We start from the raw sequence: 27,157 nt of genomic DNA on the forward strand, positions 1-27,157 counted from the left end.
GTGGCGTCCCTGCCTGTAGTAGGCTCTTCTGAAGCGAGGGAGTTGCAGGCTACGGGAGCGCTCAGGGCTTGGCCGGGGAGGGGGACATTTCCTACTGGTACTTCGGAGCCCCAGCGCTGACTAACGGCGCTCTGGGGCTCGGGTGTCGGCTGCGGCACCGCCGCTGGCACTGCGGGTGTGATTACAAAGTGCGAGGCGGGAGCTCCTCGTCGGAATGGCTGGGAGTCAGGAAAAGCTTCTCCGCGCTGAAGTTTGGTTTATGGGTTGTTGAGAAAGCGTTTCCTGCTTCTATGGCTTTGATAGGATCTTCATCACAACATTTCGAAACTCAAGAGTGAGCCGCGATGAGTGGGGTGTAAAACCTTTGCAGCTGGGCAGGGGGGACGGCAAATCTTCAGTCGGGGTCCAGACGTGCTTCTCTTAAATAAACTGGACTATCCTGACCCCGTGATACAGATGATGCCTGCTTTGGGTGCCAAAATAAGGCTGGGTGGTGTGTCGTCACGCAGCATCGAGTCTATTTTACACTGTATCGCTTCACCCTATGCTTTATTTATTATTGTTTTACTTCACACTAGAGCAGTAAATTCAATTCCCGGTGAGAACAAATGACCCGAATTAAAGGGGTTTAAGGGGCCGCGGTTCGCCCGTCCCTCCTCCCAGGTGCGGCGCAGCAGCACGATCTGAACTACAAGTCCCAGCGTGCACGGCGGTGCCCCCCCCCCCCCCCCTTTGTCGTCAGTAACAAAGCGCGCCACGAGTGGCGGAGAGGTGCGGGTGGGTTTGTACCAATCGGGTTGCGGGGTGGTGGGTGGTGCTGGGGTCAGAGCGGGCCCCGGTGGAGGTGTGTACGCGGCGGGCCCTGCTGCCTTCTGCCCCCTTTGCAGGCCGTGTCGGCCCGCGGGCGATGAGGCCACGGGGCTGAGCTGCTCGGCTGGAGGCCTGTTCTGCAACGGTACGGGGTCGGGGAGGGGAGCGGCCCGCGCTGGCGGGCGAGAGCGGGGGGCGCTGAAGAAGATGGGCGGGATGGTCCTGAGAGGGGGGCGGTGAGACCGCCGGAGGCCCTTCCTGCTCTCCCTAGCCGCGTCCCGGAGTTCTCCTCAGCCAGCTGGGCCTTCTCCGAGCGAGCGATGCTGGAGCTGCGCCCCGGGGCCTTGTCGCAGCCCGGCTGTCAGCTCCGCCGCTTAAGGAAGGCTCAGCGTGACAGTGGAGGTGCGGTGCTGTGGCGGCTCCTCTCCCGGGCATCCCCCTGGAGGACGCGGGGCGGAGAGGGGATCCAACTGGGAGGTCTGCAGTGCTTTGTTAAGCGTTGATCTTAAAGCTGCAAGGAAAGAGCAGAAAAGAGTCAGTACCTGGCTAACTTCACTTTTCGGCACCAAATTCTAGATAACTTCTTAAAACTTTTAAAAGACTGTAATTTGGGTGGGTTTTTTTGATTGATTGTTTTTTCATTAAAAATTCCGGGAGTCCTGGTTTTCCTAGGATCAGTTGTTGCAGGTGAGGAAGAAGGGAAAGGGTATTTTCTCCTCAGTTGTGGCTGAGGAGAGAGGGAAAAGAGTCTAGGGAGGACATGAATGTGGCCTAATGAGGTAAGAAGGGGTTAAAATTTGGCGTCATGCTTTTTCAGGAGTTTAGAAGGAAAAAGAAGACAATCACAGTGAAGAGTTGTAGTAGTGATCTGGTGCTGAGGAGGCAGAACTCTAGAAGTCACTTTGGTTAGCATCAGCTCCACAACTGCCTTGATTTTAAAGTTTTGCATAAGTTCCTTTGCTAACTATGAAAAATAATAATATTTAGCAGAGGTTTGGTTTTCACTTTAATTGAGAGTTGTCTGCTTTGGAAAAATAAATTATTGGTGGAGCTGCTGTATCTCACAGTTGATCTCTTTTGAACTTGTGATAGTCAAGAAAAATGGCCTGGAGACTAATGGTTGGTATGTACTCCACATTAGCACTCCCTTTTCTGAAGGAAGGAGGTTAACAACATTTTTTTTCTATGTGAAAATGTCAGAAATATCATAACCAAGATGCATATTTGTGGTTCGTTCTTCTGGATGAATGTGATTAGTTTGTGTTGCTCGAAGCCTACCTTCAGTCAGAAAACTTTGTACAATTGTATTTGTTTGGGAAATGATGCTAAAAGAGTGTAACCACTTACATATTTAATTTTATTTTTATGCAGGGGCAATATGGGAGAGCACAAATAACAATACATATTTACTCACACTTTTGTGCTCTAGGAAAAGTTAATGGCATGAGTTGGTACTGGCAACACCAGGACCACAGTTAGCATTTAGTAGTTTCAGAGGTACATAATCCTTCTTTTGCAGGAATCTAGCTTTTTTCACCACAATGTAACATTTTCTCAGAGTAAACTTGTACTTTTGTGGCCTCTCATTCCTTATTAAACAACTCTGGAATCTGATACTGTCAAGCTAACACGTGTCGCCTTTGAAACTGATCTGGTGACTTGGACTTCGGCTGGAGCAAGGCATGACATGCTCTCTTTCTTGTTATTGAGAGGGTACTAGTGAAAAGACAAAACCACCCTGAACCCAGCCTCTGAAACCCTTTTGGCTTTTGAATGTGTGTGGCATTTAATATATAGATCCAAATTAAAGCTTACTGTTCTTGACACAGTGTTCATCTTTTGCTGGGTTTTCTGGTTTATTTTTGTGTAAAATTTGATTATTGCTAAGGATACTCTGAAAATACATATTATGATTTTACACATTGTTATACAGAAGGGTGTTTATAGACTTTTAGGGCGCCTTGTGTGAAAACTATGGATTTCCTGGAAATATGTGTAAGTCATGGAAAAGAATCCACATGAATATACTGTTGTAAAAGTTGACTGGTCTGAAATGATACGCTGGAAACAAATCAGAATATTATTAACCAAACCTAGCAGTCTCTGCATAGGAGGTTCAGATTTCCACTTTATAAGTGTCAAGATCCACATTCTTATCAATCCCATACCTATTCCATGAGTTCTAGTCCTTGGGGTTTTTTGATACTTTTATGCTTATAACAAATCAGTGCCCTTGTGCTTTTGTTTTATCTGTTTGAATTGATGATAAATGTTGCGGTATTAGTAATCGATTTCCCCTCTCCCCTGCTACCCCCTCCCCAGCAGGTATTCTGTATGCATGGTGCAGGAAAAATGAATTCTACTATGAGTGAGGAGCCTGATGCACTCTCTGTAGTTAACCAACTCCGAGATCTAGCAGCTGACCCATTGAACAGACGGGCTATTGTTCAGGATCAAGGATGCCTGCCAGGTCTTATTCTGTTTCTGGACCATCCCAACCCACCAGTTGTTCATTCAGCTTTGCTGGTAAGTGTTCTGGGGATAAGTTTGTATGTCTGTAGGATGTTTTTTAATTTTGTTAATATGTTTTTAAACTAATAATAAGGTAAAAAATAATGCATTTCATGTTATATTGATGTTCTTTATACGTGTATTTAAAAAAAGTGCATTTAAAAAATTGTTCAGCAGTGACACATTATTCCAGGGGGATTTATGGATTTTTTTTGGAAGAGATTAATTTACTTTGAATTTTTTCCTTAATACAGCTATTTCATTTTTTCTGTGGAAGGAGGTAAGCACTGTTAATTCTCCTTCTTAAGATGAAGCTGTGGAGCTTTGTAAATACACACAATGATTTGACATTCATGTTGCAAAAAGATACATAAATCACAATAATTTAGGTTTGAAATGACCTCCAGAGGTGGTGTAGTCCAATCCCATACTCAAATTAAGGGTACTCAGACTATGGCTTTGGGGTCATGTTTGCCTTCCTTGATCTTGAACACCTTAAAGGATGGAGATTCCATTACCTCTCTGGCTTTATATGCAAGTATGCGTTACTTATGCAGTTAGGACTTGTCTGTGTCATAATTCTGTATTTTTCATTTGTTTTGCTTTCATAGTAGATATTGGTGAACTTCTTGGAATGATTTAGTATCTCTGATACCTTTCTGGGCTCACAAAATGAAGACCTATAATCCAGGGGATGTGTGTTTTACTAACTGCTTTTAGGTTAGCCTTGCCTTAGCGTTTACCAGACTATAATGTTCTTCACTGGAAGAACTTTGAGTTGAGTTTACAGTTCTTGGGAATATGTTGCATTGTTTTTCTTCCCAGTGTGGTTTCCTTAGGTTGTGGTCTCAAAAAGTATCTTGTTTAAATGTCTCACTCTCCTTTTCTTTGCTCTTTTGGGCTGCATTTTCACTGCCTGCATGAGATTCGGTAATCAGTCTGTGATCATGTTACAGAATAAGCCGTACATGAAAAGGGCTGAAATTGTCAGATTGCTGAGGGCTAATGCAGTTTGCTGTGTTTCTAGAGGCACAGATATTACTCAAGTTGTGTTGTAGAGACATCTTGTTGCTTGGGGACACAGCTGTGTTGTTTAATGCTAACTTGCAGTTAGAGTGGATTAAGAATTAGGATTTCGAGGAGACCATGCTAAATCCCAGGATCCTGGCTGCAGGGTCAGAAATGCATCAGTTTACTGTGAAAATGTTTTTTTTTCTGCTACTCCAACTCCTTGTATTGATTAGTTCTCCAACCTCTTAGGTTCTGTAGCATTTAGTATTTTTGCTGATAACTTTTTAGTCTTTGTTTTCTGTATTTTTCCATTCTGAAAGGTCTGTTTGTTTTGGTTTTGTTTTTCCAGCCATCCCATTGATCAAAAAGGTGCTTCTGTTTGAATGGGAATCATTAAATGTAATGATTGTCCATTCAGTTTGTACCTAATAAAATGAGGTTCAGCACTGACTTTAAGTTTCTTACTGTGTTATTCCACAATTCCCGTATCTGTATGAATCATGATAGTTCCTTATTCAACTTATTTGATATGTTGTACAATCTTTTGGGGGTGGGGAAAATGGAACATCCTAGTGCTAAAATGTCAGGTCACTATAGTTGTTCCGATAACTTTGTCTTTGGTCTTATTTTAGTGGAAGTTACAATTGCGTGTAAAGAGTTTCTAACAGACTGCCTAAATTTTGACTCAGATATTTAACTCTTAAGAGAATGTGTTTTTTTTCTTTGTCTGGCAACATTACACCCTTACTAAATTGCTTGAGCAGAGAATAATAAAAATGAGACGTTTGCCACCAGTAGGGATACATTGTTCGACATGAAAGTTAGTGGTTAAGAGCTATCATTCAGGTATTTCCCCATAGTTGAAAAGTAAGAAAAGAAATGCATATATATACAACATCTATAAACTGCAGTTATTGATAATAATCCATGTCAGGAAATAGCAAAAATCTCATTTAGAGTTTCTGTTGTACCACACAGCAGCCAGACTTTCTCAAAATACAATAAAATGGTCTTGAATTTTGCCTAGCATGTGCTGAAGATGATTTGGAAAAATCCCAGGTGATTAGTTCTTTGTCTATGAAAGGATTAAGGATCATGTTATTTTAAAAGCAGCTGTTGAGCAGCATAGCTGTTATATGACTGTTTTTAAAGAACTGGTGCACTTCTAAACCTTGCTAAACAAAGCCCATTTTATAAACCATTGTATTTGTGTATTGCAGGATTTTACAAGTGCAGTTCTTATACCTACATCAATAAAATACTGACTAAAGAACAATGCACAGTACATCTTTGGCTGTTCCTTCTAAGAAAGCTTTGTCTGTCAGCACTAACAATAGAGAGATGGCTCATGAAAAGGAGGACTAACATTTTAACTGGAAGAGTATTAATGTTAGGAGGATCATGCAAATACACAATTGCTGACTGGGGTCAACAATGTGAAGCTGTGCAAAGAATCTACCTTGAAAGCCAAAGAAATAAAACTTGTGCAACAAATTAGTATAAATTCCCAGTTTAGGTAACAATAACCTAGGCAGCTTCCTGCTGCTTGTATTCTTATTCCTGCATGGAGTTAACGAATATTGCAATTAGTCTTAAGAAGCTTATAAATGTGGTAGACCTCTTTCTGTAGACAGTAGAAACCTGGCGATGGATTTTCTAGTACTGGGGAAGCCCATAGAATGAATGGAAATTATGCTAGAAGCATAATGTATAAAAATTACTTTAGATCTCAGATCACATAAGTGTTTGGTGGAAGGGACTTCTGGAAGTCATTCACTTCAGCTTCGTGCTTGAATTGGGACTGTCACCGACACTCAATCAGGTCAGTTGTAGCTTTGTCTCCTTGATTTTGCAGTGCCACTAGGTCATCTTTTTCAGTGCTGAACAACTTTCAGAGTGAAAAATCTTGTAGTATCTGATTTAAACTTTCCAAGCTGCAGTTTGTAGCTTCTCCCCATTATTATGTTGTCTGCTGCTGTAGAGGAAAGTTTGGCTTAATTATCTTTGTAAAGGCTTATTAAGTAGTTGTAGACACCTGTTAAAATGTCCCTTAGACTCTCTTGGCCAGTACAAATAAACCCAGTCTCTCAACCTTTTCTCATAGATTAGATATTCTGTGCTTTCTGTGTATTATAAGAAAGCTCCCTTTTTTTAATGTTCACAGTAGGTGATACTACTTTTATTTTGTTACTAGAGCTCACATTGTAACTGTTTTGCAGACGTGCACTAATAAAAATGAATGATAATGTAGTGGACATCTTGTTGATTTGCTGTGGTTCTTTCTTTTAGGCCCTCCGCTATTTGGCAGAATGCCGTGCCAACAGAGAAAAGATGAAAAGTGAATTGGGTATGATGCTCAGCTTACAGAACGTAATACAAAAGTAAGTTTATGATGGGTTATTGGATCTGAAGACAGTGTGAATGTAACATTCTGATGCAAAGTGAAACTTTGACTATTAATTTGTATAGCAAAGTTTTAATACTGCATTCTTTATGTGCTGCAAGCAATTAATGGTTTTTATTTTTCAGTGTAGTGAAGTGATTAGACCATAGTCTACACAAAATATTTGAAAGTAATTTGCCAAACAGATTTCTTGCCCTTGTTACAGAAAACTAATTTTGTCTCTTCCATTTAGGTTCTCTTTTAATCCTTTTCATCATTGTATATGGGTGCCTTGCACTAGTGCATTAATGAAATAGGTTGGCATCTGCCACATTTATCCTCTTAGAAGGAAAATTGTATATGCAATGTGTTTGTTTCAGTGTATTTTTGAAGGTATGTATTTGCACTTCTGTATTGAGGAAGCATCTTGCAGGTGGAGTAGAAGTCAGTGAGGTTTGTGGTGGTTTATTAATTTCTTGGTAGACTGGATCAGCTGGGTTATGTCTCAAAATTTGCAGCTGTTGGATTTTGTTGAGATTGTTAACTCTTGAGTCCTGGATACTGGAACATGTGTGGGTATATGCACATTGGAGAAGATGCACATGTGCACTTACCAATAGAAATTAATATGATGCACTAAGATGAATCATTATTAACAAAAAAAACCCAGCCTCCTTCAAAGATTAGTCTGTCATAGCAAGAATTAATTTGCCATCAAGTTACTAAGAGATGCCTATTTTATATGGAGCTTGATAGCAGTTTAGTTAACTGGACTTTTCAGATATGAGGGACTGTTTCATGAGGGAGGAGAAAAGTCATATTGCTGCACTGAGATAAATGTTTAAAACTATTATTTAGAAAAGATGTAATACAAGTAAAATTGGGTATTAAAGATTCAAGTGGAAAGCTTTTAAATCTTTTATATGTTAGCTGAATCTGTAATGTATCACTTGTGGTATAAGTTGCAAGTTTCTTTCAGAAAAAAAAACTGGGCTAGAGTTTGCTAGTTCCTTCATTCCATAGTCCCTCTGGTTTTGGTGGTGTATCTTCTGTTACTCTGTCTCTCTAACATTGCTTATCTAAAGGTGTGAACCTGAAGAATTGGAGGGGAACTTCTGATCTGTTCACAAGTCCTGTATGGTATGTGACCTAAAGGAGATTAAAGCTGTTTAACTTAGAGTACTTCATTAATTCTGCTGAAACTAACAATATTATGTATTGGCATGAAACTCAGCATTGTGCCTAAATATAATCTTGTTATTCTCCAGTTACACAAAACACAAGGATTTAAAACATGTCTTAAGTGGGGCAATAAACTAAATAACTAGAATTCAGAAGAGAATAGTTCTTTTTTTGAATAATGCAATAATAATTTTTTTTAAATAGTAAGAGTTTTTAATAGGATGTATGGGGAGAAAATGGAATTAAGTCTTACAGTGTTCACCTTTTCTAAAAGACAAGCATAGTTAAGGTAAAATGTACAGAAATCTTTGCTACTTTTATAACAATAGGCACTGAAATATTTAAGTAGCAACAGAAGCGTATATTTTAAAAGAACTTTCTTTTAGTATAGATTACATGTCTGTTTAGAGCACAAAGACATCCTTAAGTTGCTGAAAGGGGAATGCTACTTCATTATCAGTCTCTGCAGCTTACAAATATTACTTAGGAAACAGTCATAATTAACTTTTGTTTAAATAATTTTATAGTAATCGCTCTGACAACATTTTTTATCTATGTTTCAATTTCAAGGACTAAAAGTGTGAAGTTCAGAAACGTGTAGAAAAGGGGGGATAAGTCAGTAAAAACTGGAAATCTTGTAGGTGTTCTTTTTTTTTTTTCTAGAAGGCTCGTTGGCAACAGTAAGAACATACATTTAATTTGTATGCTTGTAACATTTGGAAAGTGTGATATCATGAAAATTTAAATACATAGCATCTTCAAACACAAGACTTTGTCATGTGCTTGTCAGGATTTTAGGCTTTCACATTGACAGGAAATGCTGAAGCTAAGTTTTGTGTTGCCTGCAGAAATATGGCGAAAGATGGTAGAAAAGTCATGAGAAGATAAATGTAGAATTATTTTTGTCACAAGAAACCAATGTTTTGGGGCTGTGTTTTTTTGTTAGAAGGTCTGTAGAGGAGAAAACAAAGTCCTTTACCTTCTTGAGATCTGCTTCACAAAATGCAGATATTAGCTTTTAATGGGTTTTCAGTTTACCAGAAGTTGTTGTAGTCCTTTGCACTGAAACTAAACATTAATAAATGAAGTAATAAATGCTTTGGTAGTAGATGTCATTGTCTACTTACCAGAATTTGTGGATCTAGCTCATTGCTCTATCTAGTCTAAAATCGTTTTATTATTTCCACAATATAATTTGGGGTTTAGCTTTTTTTTGTAATGTGTTTATAAAACTATGAACAAACCTTATGAAGAGATACAAACTTCTGTCAGTATTCTGCTTTTCCAGTTATTCTGTGGCTCTTTGAAGTAAGGCAGAGCCCACCATGTTCTGGATCAGAAGTTGTAGTCACTGGCTTTTTTGCTCTTGACAGCTTAAGCACATCTTGTAGTCTGAATCTTTTGCTTTTGTCAAGGATTTTGTAACTGTCACTGTTCACTTTCTTTGCCTTCTCACTTAGCTGAATAATATTTAGTGGCTTTCCCTGTTCTGTACTGAATCGTGACAAACTGTATTCTGCCACTGATAAAGCTGTCTTATGTCTTTTCAGGCAATGACATGGAGCTTGTGTGCATAGAGGCAAGTTGCAAACAGAATATTTGTCATATTTCAGACTAAAGTTGATGTTCAGCAGTGCTGAACTGACACTGTGCTTAGGAAGTCAAGAGTTTTAGAATTCCAGTTCTTTTTTTTGCTTTCAGTTACGTAAATTCTGAAATGTAGGGCTTTTCTTGTCATGGGAGTGTCTTTTTTATAAGCCTTGAAGGTCTCTGTATTAGAGACCTCAAGTTCAGGTATGGAATTTCTTGCCATAACCTGCCTATAGATAACCAGTCTTAACAGATATTCAAATGGTCAGTGCCATTAATGGGAAAATAGTTGGACTTGGTTTGCTGCTTATGACTTCTTGTAATAGTACATGGGAGCCTCAGGCACAAGCCAAAACCCTTTTGTTGAAAGTAATACACAAATGGTGGAAGAAGAATATAGCACTTGTTTAAACTTGTTATCTTGAAGGTAAGGTACTGTTCCCTTCATAAGATTACTGAGATTGAGAGTTTAAATACCCACTGGTTTATCTGATGATAAGCAGTAAGTTATATTCTGTACTGCACCATGGAAAATGGGTAAAAAATATTTGAGAGACCTTCAGGTTTAATTGTAGTTCTTTGAGGTACCTTCATGTTTAATTTCGTAACTTATCAGTCCCATGGAATTATCAGCTTTTTGGTATTTGCTTATCATAAGCATTATAGCTCACTTGTGAAAATAATTTTGCTACTTAAAAGAAATGTTCAGCTAACTCCTTAGTTGATACTACATTTCACATAAGGAACAAAGGATAGGTTTGAGGTTCATTGTGACAGTGATTCTCAAGATGTATGAGCACTAGGTTTTGCTGACAGAAGAGTAACAGATTTTAGATGTAGAGACTGAAGCCTATAGGCTCTAGAACAGAAATATAAAATGTCAGTTCTGAGGAGTGCAGAATAAAAATCTGAAGGCAGTGAGATTTTTACATATTTAGGATTTCTTTTCAGGCTGAACTTGATTTGGAACATGTATATCACTTTCTGAGATACATCATAGGAAAAGCTTTATACAATTCCACGTTTTCTAGGACATGTGAGGAGCTGTTCAAGTTTCATGGAGTACTTCAAAACATTTTTCAAATGTAAAAAATATTGTTGCCCTATTCTGTATTTTCTGGTTGTTTTTTTTTTTTTTTTTTTTGTAATGGGCCATTTTTCTTTTCATCTGCTTCTGCTTATTTTTAAGTGAAGCTTGGTCCATCTTCATGTTATCAGCTAGGAGTAGTAACAATGTTGGAGAGAAATCAAACCTTTAAAATTCTTACCTGTGTTTTTCCAAACTTTTCTTTTAATACTTTGTTTTGCTTTTTATGGCTCATACTGCTTTATTATAGTCACCAAAATGTTTCACTCCCTTGCTAGGTGACTGAATACTTGGAAATTATACATAGAAATGTATGAGCAAATAGGTAAAAAGAAGAGGAGAAATTGAGGCTCATTCAAGAATGTTTCATTGTATTCCATCAGTCATCAACAGTTATTTAATACTGAAAAGTGGTTTAGTTGCTGGCTTTATGAATTGTATAGGGACTTACTGTATCTGTATGGACTTTATAAAATGTTATTAGCAGCTTCTAGAATTAAAATTAATGAGGATTTATAGCCTACAAGGAAAAACACTAATTTGTTTTCAGAGTGAAAGTGACTTTTGATGGACAGTAAAGGTCAAAGTTCATAATTTTTCATAACTCTGTGAGCAGCATGATGGTATTGTTTAAATATAACTAATGTCTTTTAAAAAAACTGATGAAGAGTCAATACACTAAATAGCTCTTACTATGGAACAGCAAATTACTGAGAGTAAAATTCCAATTACTTAGCTAAAAGAGCTTTTCAAGATAGTCTTCCTTTGCCAGGGTGTCAGATTTAACAAGCTGAACTAAATCCAGTGCATTAATCATCTCTTCCAATTTATTACTTGCCTAAGAAGATTAGGGCAATTAATATGTGTTTAATTAGAGTCCCTTGCAGATCTAGTAAAATGCATGCAGTCTGTAATTGCTGAGTTCTTACTCAATTTTAATTTCTGGTAGCCTTAATTACCTGTACTTTTTGAAATTTTAATTTTTTGTTGAAACCAGCAAAGTTTAAATTCATTACATTGGCCCAAAAAAGTGAAAAATAAAGCCCAATATTTCAGGAAGTGTTAGCTGAACTGAACATGTTAGGGATGCAGCATCACAAGAGTTTTCTAATTTTTATTGTGTGGCATGCTACTTTTTTCTGCCCCCCTTTTTTTTTCTTTTGTGAGAAAATAGGATTGGTTGGAGAAAGACAGGGCAAAGGCCATGTATTAATTAGTGAGAAAGTGAACTACATCTTTAAAGGGATATTTGATGATGAAAGGGATGTTGTCATTTCAGAACTGGCTTCAAGATAATCCTTCATGAGAAATTATAGCTAAAATTTTGTAGACTTATCACATTTACTGCATTGATACATTTATGCTATTGATTGGAATACTTAAATTCTGATCTGCAAAGGAGAAGGAAATAGCTTTTTACAGACTGCAGATATTTTCTATACCTGAATCACTTAGTAATGTTATTTTTGTAATCCATGGTATGTGGGGCTTTTTTACACATCAAAATTGAGAAATAGTTGAGATTGGGTAATGGGATTCTGTTGCAGGGTTATTTTTGGAATCTATCATACTTGTGATTCTGTACTGAGAAGTTGTGTTTTTGGAGAAAAGCATGGTTATCGTATGTCTTAGAAATTCTTGTGACCAGGAGCTTCCAAAAACTTTGGGTTTAGAAATTACAAATTGCAGTGTATCACCTGAAACAAAGAGTAATACACACTTCTCTCTATCCCATGTTAACTTTCCTGGCCTTCCCTTTTCTCTTATTTGCCCAAACCTCTGTATTTTGCTCACTTTGTTACATTTTGTCTAGTAGAAGCAAAATGCTTCTAGAAAATTACACTGCTTGCTGGTGCATCTGTTTGGGCTGTGGGGCTCCAGTCAATTCAGTGCTCTAGCAATGTGCTTGTTAATAATAGATGCTCACAGCAGGAGGACATCTGCAGGCTGTTTTATGCAGCATTGTTAAGCAAAGTGGCTTAATATCCTCCTCCACCCCCCCTAGTTTCTTTAGGAAAGGTTTTTATTGTATATTTTGGTAATCTTACAAGTTTCAGAAATAGTTTGGTGTTTGGCTATTTTTGAAAAAGCATCCTCTTCCAGAAAAAAACCTACCAAACAAACCCCAATAAAATATTAGGAAATGTAAGAAACATCAGTATGTCCTCTTTAAATATACAGTGTTAAATATACAGCTGAATGCTCCTGTTCTCTGTCAAACAGCTTCCTGGGATTTGGAGGAGATTATCTATAGGAAGGAGTGAAGGGGTAGGGGAGAGGATGGAGGCGATTCTGTAGCCTACATAGGTCAGTAAGGCATGTACTCAGTAAAAGTTCTTGCTCTTTTTGCTTGTGTGTCATGATGAACTAATAAAGAGTTCAGAATTTCTCACAGTTCAGCAATTGTTTTAAAAATATTTCAATACCTTTTGTTTTATTTCTGTAATATATTTGGCATTATGGAGGATGTGTGAAGTCATCTCAGCACTGATGCGGGCACAGGAACAAAGAGTTACAAGAAGTAAACCACAAAAAGCATTAATAGACTCATAGAATGGTTAGGGTTGGAAAGGACCATTAAGATAATCTAGTTCCAACCCCCATGACATGGACAGGTTATGAAATGGTGTAAAATCCTAATTTTACAGTACTGGTGTTAACTTGGATTTTAGTCATGATATAATGGGCTTTCTAGGAGAATTTTATGGTGTTTGTGAGATAAGAAAATAAGGTTTAAAGGCCTGGAAGGATGGACATTGTTTATAGGAATAGTCCAAGACTTGACTGACGACAATTCAAATGTAGCTAGTAATTTACATGTTGAGTATTACTGTGAATTGATATTTTTCAGGGATTCATAGAAAGTTGCAGTAATATAAATAACTGTTCTAAAGATTTATTATGAGAAGTGCGATTTAGGATGAGCTGATTGGGTGTTTTTTTGTCTTTGTGTGTAGAATTGGTTACTGAAAAAATATGAAAGTGTGACCCAATGGAGGGGTCTGAGCTGTGCCCTACAAGTTGTGCTCAGATATTCTCTCAGTGTACTTCTGATGTTCAGTTTTGATTTTTTTTTTTTTTTTTAATCTCAGGACCTCTTTGTAGTCCAAGAGATATTACAAAGTCATTGTTTCTTCCTGCACACAACTTCTTTGTTTAGTGAGTTCTATACAATCAGTACTGTTTCTGTACTTTAGGTGGTTGTCAACCTCTAGATTTGGCTTTTGTGTATATTACTGTTTGTTTGTTTTATTCTGTCATGTGTCTGTAATTCTTATTATAATGTTTCTGACTGCAGTTGGAATCCATTTTGGTTTCATGTCTTACTTTCAAAGCTACTACTTTTACCTTATAATATCCCACTAGATACCTGTAGATATCTGTTATCACAGCTGCCGGTTTTGTGGCTTTACATCATTTGATGTCTGTCTCAGTTCATGTACTATACATAGCCATAGACTTTTTAATATGCCAGTTCAACACAAAACTAATTCAATAGCCTAGCTTTTAGTATGTTAGTTCAATATATTTGCACGTTGAGTGAAGCAGCAAACCAGCAGCTTCTGTAACTGGTTTCCATGCAGTGCTTGCAGTTACTGCGCAGCTTTCTTGGTGCGTCTCTGACACTATCGTGCTTGCATTTCAACACCTTCATCCTCTTTTTTTTTATATAAATATTTTGTTTTCTTGATATTTAGTGAATTCCAATTAAATTAATTGACAAATAATGAGATATCAAAGTAATCATTAATGCAGTGATTTTAGTTGGTCATTTATGTAATGTCAGATTTAGAGACTGCCTGTAAGTTCTTCAAAATCATGGCCTTCACTTTGTTTACAATGAGTGCATTAAGTATGTGATAACGCTTAATACAGGACATATAACTTGCTATTTAACTGTTGAAGTACTTAATTTCTACAGCGATGATTTATGTACAATATCTGAAAAGGTGCGTTATCAAATTATAGGCTCCTAAACCTAGAAAACACTTTTCAGTACCTCCTACTGAGTAAACAGGCATTATTTTGGTGGTGGTTTTTGGCAGAGAGAGGGCCATGATCATAATTGCTTTGAGTGCTTTGTATTTAAATGTGAAGAAATGAATTCATAAGTTAGAAAATGAACTAGTAGTTGGAGGCAAGAAACTAGAAGTTGAAGGCATATTGTGACGAGTATTGCAGAATGGGTGGGGGGTGGGGTGTAAAAGAGGACTTTGAATCACTGAAAAAAAGGTGTGTGAAGTATAAAATAACTTTTCTAAAAATATATGTATGTCAAAGCCTTTGGTCAGTGTCCTAGTCAATTTTGTCTTTATTTAGAAAATAGCTGGAGCAGGGAGTTAAGCATTTTAGAAAGCGATGTAAGCTGAAGGTGGTTTTATTCCTGTTTTCCTGCAGACTTGTATTAAAACAAATATGGAACTATTGAGAAACATTGATTATAAAAAAATGAAATAGTTAACAGAGTGTGGCACAATGTTCTGATATGTTAAAAAAATAGAAACTGAATTGGCATTTAGCTTATTACTGAATGTATGATAGGGAAAAAAAATACCATCATGCTAAACTCGGTGCCGCAAGACCCCCCTGACATGGTATGCCAAAAGGCAACTGTCTTCTCTTTTAGTGGCAGGGTTCACTACTGAGGTTGAAGGGAAGAGATTTAAGTGGATTGGCAAAAGAGTCAGGAATGGTAATAGCAACACAGGGTGCCTTTACTGCTCAATAAAACTTGTCATCAGCTGGTGTCGAAAGCATTTTGAGAACACAGTGACCTTCACTGGTTACTATTGAATTTACAAGAAGAAATGCCAAGATAGCATTTTGATATGCTGACTTTTGCTAACAGCTTACTAAAATAAAGAGCAAAGAAGGCTTATGATGCTTTGAAATGCAAGTAGCAAGTTGTGTTGCAAAGTATTTAATACTTACCACAGGTGCAGATTGGCAGTGTTGTAGGCTGGAGCCTACATTTATCTGTGAAAAGGGAGTTGATAGATACATAGCACTTGTAAGGTTTCTCATCTTTCCTTGTCAGTATCAAATGTCTGCTTTTGGATTACAGTGAGCTTCTCCACAGATGATTTTTGACCCTAGTATGACCTTCATGCTAAGTGTCCCAAAAAAATTGCAGATTTTTTTGTCTGTTAATCCATAACTGTCTGGATTACCCCCCAGATCCATTTTTTTTCCTTTCTTTCTTTCTTTCCTGAATGCTGCTCGATCAAGAAACGTAGGAAAGTGCTGGTAATTAGAACTTGCATAGTTTCACATGGATATTACAGGCAGTAAGTACCACAAAGGGAAATGCACAGAAAATATCAGTGATGAAAAGAGTCTGCATTAGCAGTTTCTGAGTGGAGCTGTTATTTCAGAAGAAAGCGAATTTTACTGTGGAACAAGTAATGCAAAGTAGATATGTTATTCTGAATTAGATGTATTTCTATTCGGGAATGTGTTTTTATACTTTGTTGGCTTGCAGTACATGCTGCAATATATTTTCTGCAAGATTTCCATTGGATTTTGTAGCTAGGAAGTCCTGTGCACTAACTTGGAGCAAGTTAAAATTGTTAGTGCCCTCTGTAATTACACAGTGCATCATAGAGTTCACACAGAATTTTTTCCTAAACCTTGGTACATGCTTCAACCTGTATTCTGCATGACTGCTGTCCCTTTGGCTAGCAGTGAAGCCGCGCATACTGATTTGCTTTAAACAAAAGAAAAAATCCATTGGCAACCAGTAAGTAGTACAAGAGTATGAAAACAAGATGTTTAAATAATTGTTGCTTTCAACATAACTTCCTTCAAATCTCTGCTGAATAAATTAATAATAATTTAATAATAATAAATTAATAAATTAGCAGATTAGTAAAATAGAAAGCTTACATGCAGATATGCCTATGCATTTTTCCTCTGGTGCAGATTGCTGTAGTTTAATTCTTACTATTCACATGGGTTTGGTTTAGGAAAGCCTTCATATGTAAGTTTATAAACCTTTCTTTTTACTTTCTCCAGTAGTTTTCAGGGAAATGATCAGATGAAGCTTACTTCTCAGAATTAAAATAAACCATGAGGTTAAGACATAAAAATGTTTTCTAGATAATTATATAACATCATCATGTATTATGATATAGTTAATGCTGTTAGCATGCTGATAATACAAGAAGTGGTGTTGGGCTTCCTTCCAAGATGTTCCCAAAATGTGAACATCATTCCAGAATTACCAGTACTTCTACCTGATCACTACAGCAGGGTTAGCAGGAAGGACTGGCTTTTTAATGCTGTTATTTGATAACTTCCACCATAAAAGGACCAGGGACAGTTGTTACCCTTAAGATTTATTTTATTTTAACCCCGTTACAATTTGTTTAAGCTATATAATAAACATGATTTCTGCCATATAAATCCATTAAATGATTACTGTTCATTAGCAGGCAAGATGTTGGAACTAGCTACTGTGAAATTCAACATGGAGTTTGTGTGTCTGTTATGCAGACTCTTGTGTAGCAAATGCTACTCTGAAGCCTTTTGAGTTTAGTTGAGTAACAGGCCTGGATTTTTAGGGTTTTTTTAGATGGAGAATATGTCCATATGGTAGGTACCAAGCTGTGGAAGATCAAAAGTTGATCTTCCATTTAGAATATAAATAGCAAGAGTTAAAATTGGATTAATAGCTAAGTTAAACATATGGCATATGTTTGAATCTGTTAATCCCATTCGTGAAAGTTTGTTCTCTTCTTGTGATGAGAGGACAATAGAATGAATCAGGGAAGTATTCTGAGCATGGGTAATTAGTTTGCTAAATGTCACAGTCACCTATCTTACATCAATCAATGGGACTGTACTGTGATTTTCCTCAGATTTAAATTTGTGTTGAAGTTTTTCAGCAGTCTTCAAAACATCCCGGCATTTACATGGGATTTATCTAAATTTTCAGGATCAGTAGGCATATGACTTAAATTGAGGTGGAAGTGGTGCTGGGAAATCCAATTCTCACTCCTAATTTCAGTGAGGTATCTTTTATTTACTACAAAATCTACTTCAGTATATCATTTCCTCATTCCATCCTGAACTTCGACTTTAGTGTTTCCTAGGTCAAATTGTCATAGTGCGAGTAGAGTCTGGAATACTTGCCAAGTGGCAGAAATCTTGCAGGTCTGGAAAGCATTCCAGGGAAGTCTGTCTGACATTACCTTGTTTCCATGGTGCAACAGCCTTGGAGTAAATAAAGGTGACATGTAGCTAGCGCATGGTTGATACCATTAGAGTGCAGTCACATAATGCACCTGCACTTACGCAGTACATAGATTCATCAAACAGTCCAGCTGCTTGGTCTTTGGATTTGGAAATTCATGTGCTACAGCTCATTGTGTCACTTCAAGCTTGCCCAGTCCTACAGGTTCTATTGGTTTTCCTGTTCTGTGCTTATGAATTAGCTTTCTTATTGTTATCCCACTGTTACTCTTTATCCATTGTTTTTGACTAAAATAAGGATCCTGCTGTCTATGTTTTTCAGGATTTTGACTTCTTTCTTGTAAGAAAGCAGGTGGTAACTGTTTTTGTCAGCTGCTGTATAATGTTATTTGGTTCTTACTGGGTGTTTTGGGGCTAGAGGGAGCTGAGGTGTACTGTAATGGGTAGCATGGTAATAGCACTGTAATGGGACTGTGAGAAAAAGTGTGCTGAAGTAGTGCTCTTTTCCAGGTTGTTTTCAGATTACTTGTCTGTTGTCTGGAACGAGTGAGGAGAGCAGCTTGTGAGCCCACCATATCATGGGATGCACTAAAAGCTCACAAGAAAGAGCAGCATTCTTGGAGATGAGAAAGAATCTTGCCCTGGCACTGGAGCAGAACAGCCAGTGAAACAGCCAGATCAGATAACTGTCTTGAAACAGATTGCCTTTTCTCTAATACCATGCTCTTTCTTTAGGCTTGTCATTCATGCTCAAAGTTTTCATCAAAACCATGTCAATCACTGTGTCTCACTTCTAGAATCAAGGATTAGTGATTTTCAACCCTCCCTTGCAGAATGCAGCAATTCTTTGCAGCTTACTGCTTCCTTTAGTTGTTGCTAGAGACAATTTCTGTCTTTAAATACAGGAAGAATGGGCTCAAAAAGAAATTGGTTACCTGGAAACGCATACAATGGTCTTAAGGCGTAGTTAATAGGAATATCAATTTGTTAGCCATTTTAAAACCATAATTATATCAAATGATAGTTAAATCAAAAGTACAGGCTTTAAGGTTTCTAATACAAGAGCATTTACCCCACAATATACTTGGAATTCATGCCAATCCATTAAATTCTTACTTGCCCTTTTTGTGTCATAGAAAGACACTACATTTGCTGCAGCAAATGAGGTTCAATATGGAAATAAAATGATTTTTGAGAATAGAACTACTTGGGATCCTAGGGGAAAAATATTATTTCTGCCTTACAGGGGCAGTACTTGCATGTATTAAAAGGGATTGAGTGAAAATGTCTAGTTCTGTGTGATCATAAGTTTTCCAGACTTTTTGGAAGGATGCTGCTTGGGTCATTCTAAAAATTGAGTCTTTCAAATTGGTATTTTGAATTTGAAGATCTATGCTTTAAGGTACTATTTCTCCAGTAGAATATAAACCTCTTGAGATGCCAATACAGAAAATTTTACTTGAACTGACTTTGCAAGGTTAAGATCTATTTCCTTAGCTTTGGGTTGGGTTAATCTTTCCTTCACCACTACTAGCTTTCTTTGCTTTTACAGGCCTGCTCTTAATAATAATTTTTCTGTGTTGATTTGCTAAGTACTTGTGAAAAAGAGTATGATGATGAGCCATACAGTGCATGTCCACCTTGTCTGATTGGCTGTACAAAAGCATTCCTTCATGAGTTGTAAGACTATATGCCATACCCCCTCCTTGAAGGCGCTATGTGTACTGAAAATATGTATAGTACAGACTATACAGATATGTGAAAGTGTTTATTGCATGTGAATAGGTGATGTATCGTAAATATACTGTTCTTGTTTATCACTTTTCTTGCTTGGACCTTGTCAGAGTTTGAGGCTGTTCAGTGATAGAAAGAAACCTCTGATTGCCCTCTTCTCATAGAGGTTTTTCAGTCTTGTGTAGGGAATGAGCTGTAGTTCTTCTGTCCTGAGGTGTAAGTGATGCCTCCGTCTAAAGCTGGAAGTTGAGAATGATCCATCTATCTTTGGATCCCTTACTCCTGAGCAACCCTGTGGAAAAAGGTCTGTTGATACAAGGCTGAAATTGGTCACTAGATTACTAATACTCCTTTTATGCTCACTCTTTGTAGTTCAAATGTAAACTCCTGAGTGAGCTTAGGTACAATGACGTTTTCATCTATGTTGTGAAATGACTTGAGGTTAAAATATTTCTTTGGTGTTCCTCTGTGCCCTTACTGTTGGTTCTGTACTAAATTTACTGAACGCAATTATTGTGCTAGGTAGAATTATGAAAAAATGCTGTAGATTGAATGAGAAAACTTGGAGCAGCATTTTCCTAAAATCAGTGTCATATCTGAACCAGTAAACTAGTGGATTTTTAAGCTTTGTATTTAAAGCTTCTGTACTGATATTACAAGGTATAATAACTTGTCCTTGATGACTGTGGCTAGTAAGATCATGCCATAAGATAAAGTAAAAACATTTGAAATACCAATTGATAAATGCCTTCATGAGTTTTGAGAATGAAGCCTCCCCTTTTCTGTCTAACTTTGTCTGTAGTTCATGATGTCTTAAAACAATTTAGGACTGAGCAGTGAACTGTAAGTCTAGATATGGGAGCAGTAAATTTATGAAATCAAAATAAAGTTACACAACTGCTTATATGTTAGTCTTTATAATTATTAGGTGCATTAAAATTATGTAAGCCATCATAGAATGGTTTTGGTTGGAAGGGACCTTAGAGGTCATCTAGTTCCACCCCTCCACCATGGAGAGGAATACCTTCCACCAGACCAGGTTGCCAAGCACCATCCAACCTGTTTTGTTTCTTTGTTTTGGAAAACAATATGTAAGGAAAACAGTTGGCAGGAAAATTAAATACATGTTTGCTTTACTTACCTAAAAGCCTAAACTTAAATACACATCACATACACCTTTGGAGTTGTAGCCAGTAATTTTTGTGTCCTTCAAGTTTAGCTCAAACTTTGAAAAGTGTCCTGTTTTGCTAAACCTCTGCAGTGCTTGGACCATGTTTACAAAGTTATTTTTAATTGTGAAGAAATGGGAACTATTTCTTGTTATCTTCTTTTGACAGATACAGCACATGTCACTTGGATTCTGTGTTCATATTACTTATACAGCCAGTCTTGGGTGAACATAATGGAAGGACAGGCAGCAATCTAGGATGACAGGAATTCAAGAAGACAGTGAAAATTAAAGGTTTGGGTTTCTGACAGGCATCTTCTGAATCTTGCTGAAGTAATGTAGTATGTTGCAGCCTCTGAAAGAGATGGTAACCAGCTCCTAACCAACTGTTACTCTGCTATAACTAGAGACTACCATTTCCCTACCAGGATAGCGGAACACTGGTCGTAGAATCATAGTATAGCCCAGATTGAAAGGGACCTTGAATAATCATCTAATACAACTTTTCCTGTGAAAGGGAGGCTAGATGACACTGACTAGGGACTGACTGCCCAGTCACATAATTAAAACCTTCAGTGGTGGGCACTCTGCCATGTCCCTGCAGTGTTCCAGCGATTCCCTGCAATGCTACAGTGATTTTTCTCAAACAGTCTCTGATTATATAGTGACTTTATAGTGTACCTGTACCTTCAGTGGTGAATAAATTGCTGTGCTAGAGCATGGATGGGAGTGGCAGAAACATGAGCAAGAGTTCCATTCTGCTGCTCTGATGGTGGACAGCTGTGAGTAGTGGTATCTGAAACTGCTGACATGCAGGTGCTGGGGAGCACCTGTGTCTGTGCTCTCAGAACCCTCTTCTCTTAAGGTTGCAGTTTTTTCTCATTTCAGGCAACAAAACCATAGCCCATGTGTTACTTTTGTTAAACAAAAGATTGCCAGTATTCTATTTTAATTTTACATGTAGTTTCATTGTATTTAGAATCATAGAATAATTAGGGTTGGAAAGGACCTTAAGATCATCTAGTTCCAACCCCCCTGCCATGGGCAGGGACTCCTCACACTAAACCATGTCACCCAAGGCTCTGTCCAGCCTGGCCTTGAACACTGCCAGGGATGGAGCATTCGGAACTTCCTTGGCAACCCATTCCATATTTACCTTTTTGTTACCAATGAAACATATAAAGAAACTGAATCGGTGTTGAATGGGGAGGGTTTATTATACTTACTTCTAGGTAGGTGTGTTTTTTCATTGAAGATTGTCGTTTGGGTTAGAAGAGACCTTTAAAGGTCATCTGGTCCAAACCCCCTGCAATGAGCAGGGACATCTTCAACTAGATCAGATTTGCTCAGAGCTCTGTCTAATCTGACTGTGAATGTTTTCAGGCATGGGACATCTACCACCTCTCTGGGCAATCTGTGTGGATGTTTCACCACCCTTATTGTAAAAAATTTCTCGTTATATCTAGTCTGATACTAAGGATTCTAGTCTTTTTGTAGCTGTTGTATAAATTTAATGAAGGACTAACAGGTTGATGCAAAACTTACATTCACTCATTTTACCAGTACACCAAAAATTGTAGAAGGCTTTGTGTGGGATTTTGCACATCTTTGGTTTAACTGAGGTGCTGAAAGGGTAGTATTGCATTTCTGCAGACTAAAACTGGCTTATACCTTTATTGGGGACTGTTTTGCAATCTGATACTCATATGTGACATCTGTTGTTCCTGCCCTTGTAGTGTAGTGTCTGAGTTTCACACTGCTTATTATTGTTTTTTTATTTTGCAACAGATTCTCTTTATATAAGATTAAAATCTTGTAATCTTCTGTTTGGTATTTTTAACATTTATTATGTAAGAGGTATAACTAGAGTTATCACCTCTAACTTAGTGGTAGATACTATTAATCCTCTATTTAGGAAAATACAGTAAGCTGAGTAGCTTGTTCATGTGTGTGTGTGCATATGTATGACTTTTACCTGTATAGACTTGGTTTAGAAATACCGTAGAATACTTGAATGAAATAAGAGCAGATTTAAATTTCTGTTTTCAAATCAATGGCTTGGTTCAATAGTACAGTTAATTTTAGGTCATTAGTTTTCCAAGAACTATGGCAGCTATAATGTCTGGAGTGTAAAACATGTATGAAAATCAGTTTAGTTTTTACTTTTAGACACTTGCATATTTTACATTTGTTGATGACTTGATAACTTTAAATTCTTGTTCTTCTGTGTATGTATATATATTATGGCTAGTATTAAGTATATTTTATTTCTTATTTGTCTTCCTGATTTTTTTCTTTAACTCTGGGATGCGATAGTACAATTGTATTCAAACAAAAGCTCTTACCAACAGCAAAGTGGGTGCAGTAGGTGGGATAGTGGTATTTTCAATAGTGTTCTTAGTTAACTGTATTTAAACTTACCAAAGCTTTAAAGTTCTCTGTTGTGAATCACTTGATATAGACAGGATATTTGTTGTTGAAAGAATTTGCCAGGGCTAATGGTGGGTAAATCTCTTAGTATCTTGATAAAATGTCACTTGCACAAGCTAATTTATTAGTACTTCAGGATACGAGCATGCAGGACTCTACCATCTATTCTATTACTTTATCTAATAAATTATGGAAGGTTGAAGTTGCAGTCTTTGTGAGTTCCCAGCTCTTGTTTCTGTAAGTTAGCATAAGCGTTTTCTTCACCATAGGAAAGCAGAACATAAGCATGTATTTAAAACTGAACATATGCTGAAATGCTTTGCTATTTTAGGTCTTGGTTGTTTGCTTATTACTTCTTTTTTTCCTTTCTTGCTTTGAATGCTATCAACGTACTGCATGATCGCAAGAGCTCACATTTTCTTCTCCAAGCGGGTGCTGTTCAAAACAAGGTGCAGAGAACAAAATAAAAAAGAAAGGCTAGCTGAGACCTCCACAAGTTGAGGACTCCTAACATGTTTGCTTCAGTGTTCTTTCTTGTCCCTATGATAGAATGGAAAAACGTGTTTAATGTCTGGTAATTAAGGAAGTAAAATGAGGGAAAAAAATAAATCTAAAGGTACTTGTTACTTTCTTAGTGTTTGGTAAACAAAGCAGCAAAGCTGTCATTCATAGTTTTAAGATTAACTGCAACTTGATGCCATAATAATTTTGCTTCTGCACATAGCTTTAAATTACTGGCATAATTAAAACAGGCTGAATATGGACAACAGATTTATATTAATACTTTATTAAAGTTAGTTTTAATCAATCATAAGAACTTAATATATGTTCGGTCTATTATCTACTTTTATTCCTATCTAAAAAAGAAGATGCTTACCATATGGTTCGTACCATAAATTTTAGTCTCATCAGAAATAACTTTTGGATCCTTTAAGAAAATCTACGTTTCCGCTTTGCTGTTGAAGCGTTGTATCTTTTGGAGAAGAAAACATCTGGAAAAATTACAGTTCTACAGAGAAAGTATTTTTATTATGCAGCAGGGAAGGTGGGAAATGAAAGACAACACAGGGCAGTTGGAGATCTTTTATTTAAAAAGAAAAAAAGCTCTATGCAAAGTGTTTGCTTTGTAGCTGTCAAACTGATGTAAACTGTATTCATGTTGTTTGAGAATACAGAGTTGTTTGTAGTGATATTAGAATTAACAGTGATATAAAAATTGGAGTATGGGAATAGAAATAATTTTACTTCGTTTCTCCTCTGCTTTTTTTAAAGATTTTGCCATGTGTTGACTGTGTAATTGTATTTCTGTAGCATGTGGAGTATTCCAGTTACAAGGAGATAACCAGCAGCTGTTTGGAGTACTATTGTAAGCCCAAATATTTAGAAATTTTAATCCTTTTTTTTTTTTAAGGACCACTACACCAGGAGAGACTAAACTTTTAGCTTCTGAAGTCTATGATATCCTCCAGTCTTCCAACATGTCAGACATGGACAATGTGAATGAGATGAATTATCGTAGACGGAAAGCTCAGTTTTTCCTCGGCAGCACAAATAAGCGTGCCAAGACAGTGGTTTTGCATATAGATGGCCTTGATGATTCGGTAAGGAAATCTTCAGTGTTTATGTAAATAACGCATGCTGTACTGAGATGTAATTTGCCCACAGAAATAATGTATTCAGGCTACTTTTGTGGCATCATCGTCAGCAATTTCTGTGGATTGTATTTTGAATCACAAGATATGTATAAAATCTTGCATAAATTGAGCTTAGTCAGAATATCTAAAGATGTTTTAAGGCAGTTTCCTTTATGTTTTTTAATTACTCTAAAACAATGTTGTGTTTACACTTCTAGTTTTCTTTCCTTTCTGAAGAAAGATTGGAATAAAGAACGTACTTCACCAGTGTTACTTAAAAATAGCTTGTTGTTGTATCACTTGTGTTAAACTAAAAAAAGAAAGTTTCCTTTTAGTTATGACAAATTTTAGATACTTTTTATTACTTTTAATGTAGAAGTGTTGTCTTTTCTTTGAGCTGGTTTTGCTACATCTTTTTATTATCTGTGAGATCTTTTCTACTGTAGTGACCAGAATGGCATTTGAGTTAATGAGGTCTCGCTGAGTCTTTATGTAATGTCAGAATAACTTCTACGGATTTATCTACCATACCCCTGTAGATAACACCCCAGGGCCATGTTTGCCTTTTTACGGCTGCCAAACAGCATGTAGACTGTTTAAGCATGTTATCCACAAGTGCCCTCCGGACTCTGTATCTTCAGTTTTGTACCCATTTTAAATGATCAAACCTGATCCTTTGCTTTGTTGCTTTACATTTTGCCAAGTAAGCGTGTCCACAGGCCCAGTTCATCAACAGCATACGCATTGTACTGTTTTCATAAGACCATAGTTAATTCCTTTAGAAATAACATGCTGCTCTAGCTCACTTTATACAAAGTAAATATTTTTCACATTTTTGTCCTTCCAGCACTTGCTCTGTCTAGAATGGCAATGCTTTGTCAACACCATTGGCTTTTGTACTCTGAAGTGGGGTTTGGCTTGTTTTGTTTTTTAATTCAGTCCAGTAGGTTGTCTCCTGTTAAGTTTGGTTTGATTTGGTTTTTAAGCTTGTAGTTGATTTGTTTGTTCACAGGTATCTCCAAGCAAGGAATTTCATAGACCTCTACTTTGTGAGTTTAGATATTCTGGCTACAGTATGATTCTGTCTTAAAAGTGTTTCTTTGTACTCTTCGGCAAATGGAACTCGGTGAGATTTGTGGAGTTTCTCTCTTAAATGCTGAGGCAAAGGTATTCTGAAAAAGCATCAGATATTCAACTCCAGAGAGCAAAACTGCAGGCTCCTGTAGTTGCCTAGAGCACACCAGCATGTTTTCTTCTCTCATTGTTGAAGAAAAGAAAAATCTGACTGTGCGCTGGCTGGAGATGGCTAGTGTATGTAGCTCTGTATTTCATCAGTTGGTTAAAAAAATGTTAGTGATACTCCAGGTGCTCACCCAGCAGTTAAACAACCCTATAATACTGTTTTAAATGTCAGGGTAAGTTGGGACTGGAAAGGTGATGAAGGATGGGAACAATAAAAGCAGTTATTTAGTTTTGAAATGGAGTTGCTGTCAGGAATGGTTGCAAATCCTACAAAAGTTTGTGGATTTTGAAACCTTAAATAGCAGATGTTGATTATTTCAGGAAGGGGGGAGAAGGGTCATTTTTTATTCAGGATCAAATTATCAACTTGATCATAAGCTTTAAAGAAAAAAAAAGGTAAAAATGAAGCAGTACTTCAGGATTCTGTGGCATCCCCCTCAATAAGTTTTCTAGTCTGTACATTTTACTAGAGTTTCTTAGGGTATGGTAACCAGGTTTTGGTGTGCAAGAAAATAACCTCCATTTCACCTATCCTACCCTGTACCTGCCCTGCGCCCATGCTTCAGGACTACCATGCAGAAAGATGTCTAGCTGTGTACTGCAGGGGTTTGTGCCTAACTGCCACAGTTAGACATACTTTGCCAAAGACATCTGTGCAGCAAGGCTGGTGGCTGCCATGCTTCCAGCTTTTTAAGGCGTCTGTATGGACCTTCCTAAGTTTTGTCTTTAAGAAGCCATTCACCACTTACCTGATCACTGAAAGTCTCATTGCAAATCAAACTGAGGTGCCTGTGATTTAACGTGGGATCTCAGGGTAAAAAGCCAAATTCTGTCACAGAGTTGCTACATGCCTGTATGAGCATAAATTATTTTAGGCTAATAAGCTATGAATGTGGTGCTGCTTTTGTCCAAAATTAGTTTCACCTTTCACTCATGAAAGACAGCCTATCATTTTTGCTATCAAATACTTCCTGTGTGTAGGACAAGCAGCCTATCGATCAAAGTTATCTTTTGTAATTCTCAAATGTTAAGTATTTTAATACATAAACTTACACAAATGAATTGTTTCAATATATATGCTAAACTGCTAAAAACTGCTTTGGTTAATTATTAGGGAATTTAAAAGAATTTAATATGCATGAAACTATCCCAACTACAGACCAATGATTATATGATAACTA

The 27,157-nt window shown here is 37.2% G+C and overlaps 1 protein-coding gene across 3 annotated transcripts in view; it reads left to right on the forward strand.

Moving 5' to 3' along the window:
* Positions 1–810: 810 nt before the first annotated feature.
* ARMC1 (armadillo repeat containing 1) overlaps positions 811–27,157 on the forward strand; it is a 30,220-nt gene continuing 3,873 nt past the window's right edge. The window contains exons 1-4 of one of the 3 annotated variants that reach the window (XM_031050553.1): positions 811–955; positions 3,133–3,336; positions 6,622–6,713; positions 24,512–24,701. In XM_031050553.1, the coding sequence (XP_030906413.1) occupies positions 3,145–3,336; positions 6,622–6,713; positions 24,512–24,701 (474 nt within the window). In that variant the 5' untranslated portion in view covers positions 811–955; positions 3,133–3,144. Of the gene's footprint in view, positions 956–3,132; positions 3,337–6,621; positions 6,714–24,511; positions 24,702–27,157 lie in introns of those variants that run through there. The other 2 variants (XM_031050554.1, XM_005150776.4) reach the window with 2 other exon arrangements.

Source organism: Melopsittacus undulatus, chromosome 1, assembly GCF_012275295.1.
Source record: "Melopsittacus undulatus isolate bMelUnd1 chromosome 1, bMelUnd1.mat.Z, whole genome shotgun sequence".
NCBI classification, from domain to species: domain Eukaryota; kingdom Metazoa; phylum Chordata; class Aves; order Psittaciformes; family Psittaculidae; genus Melopsittacus; species Melopsittacus undulatus.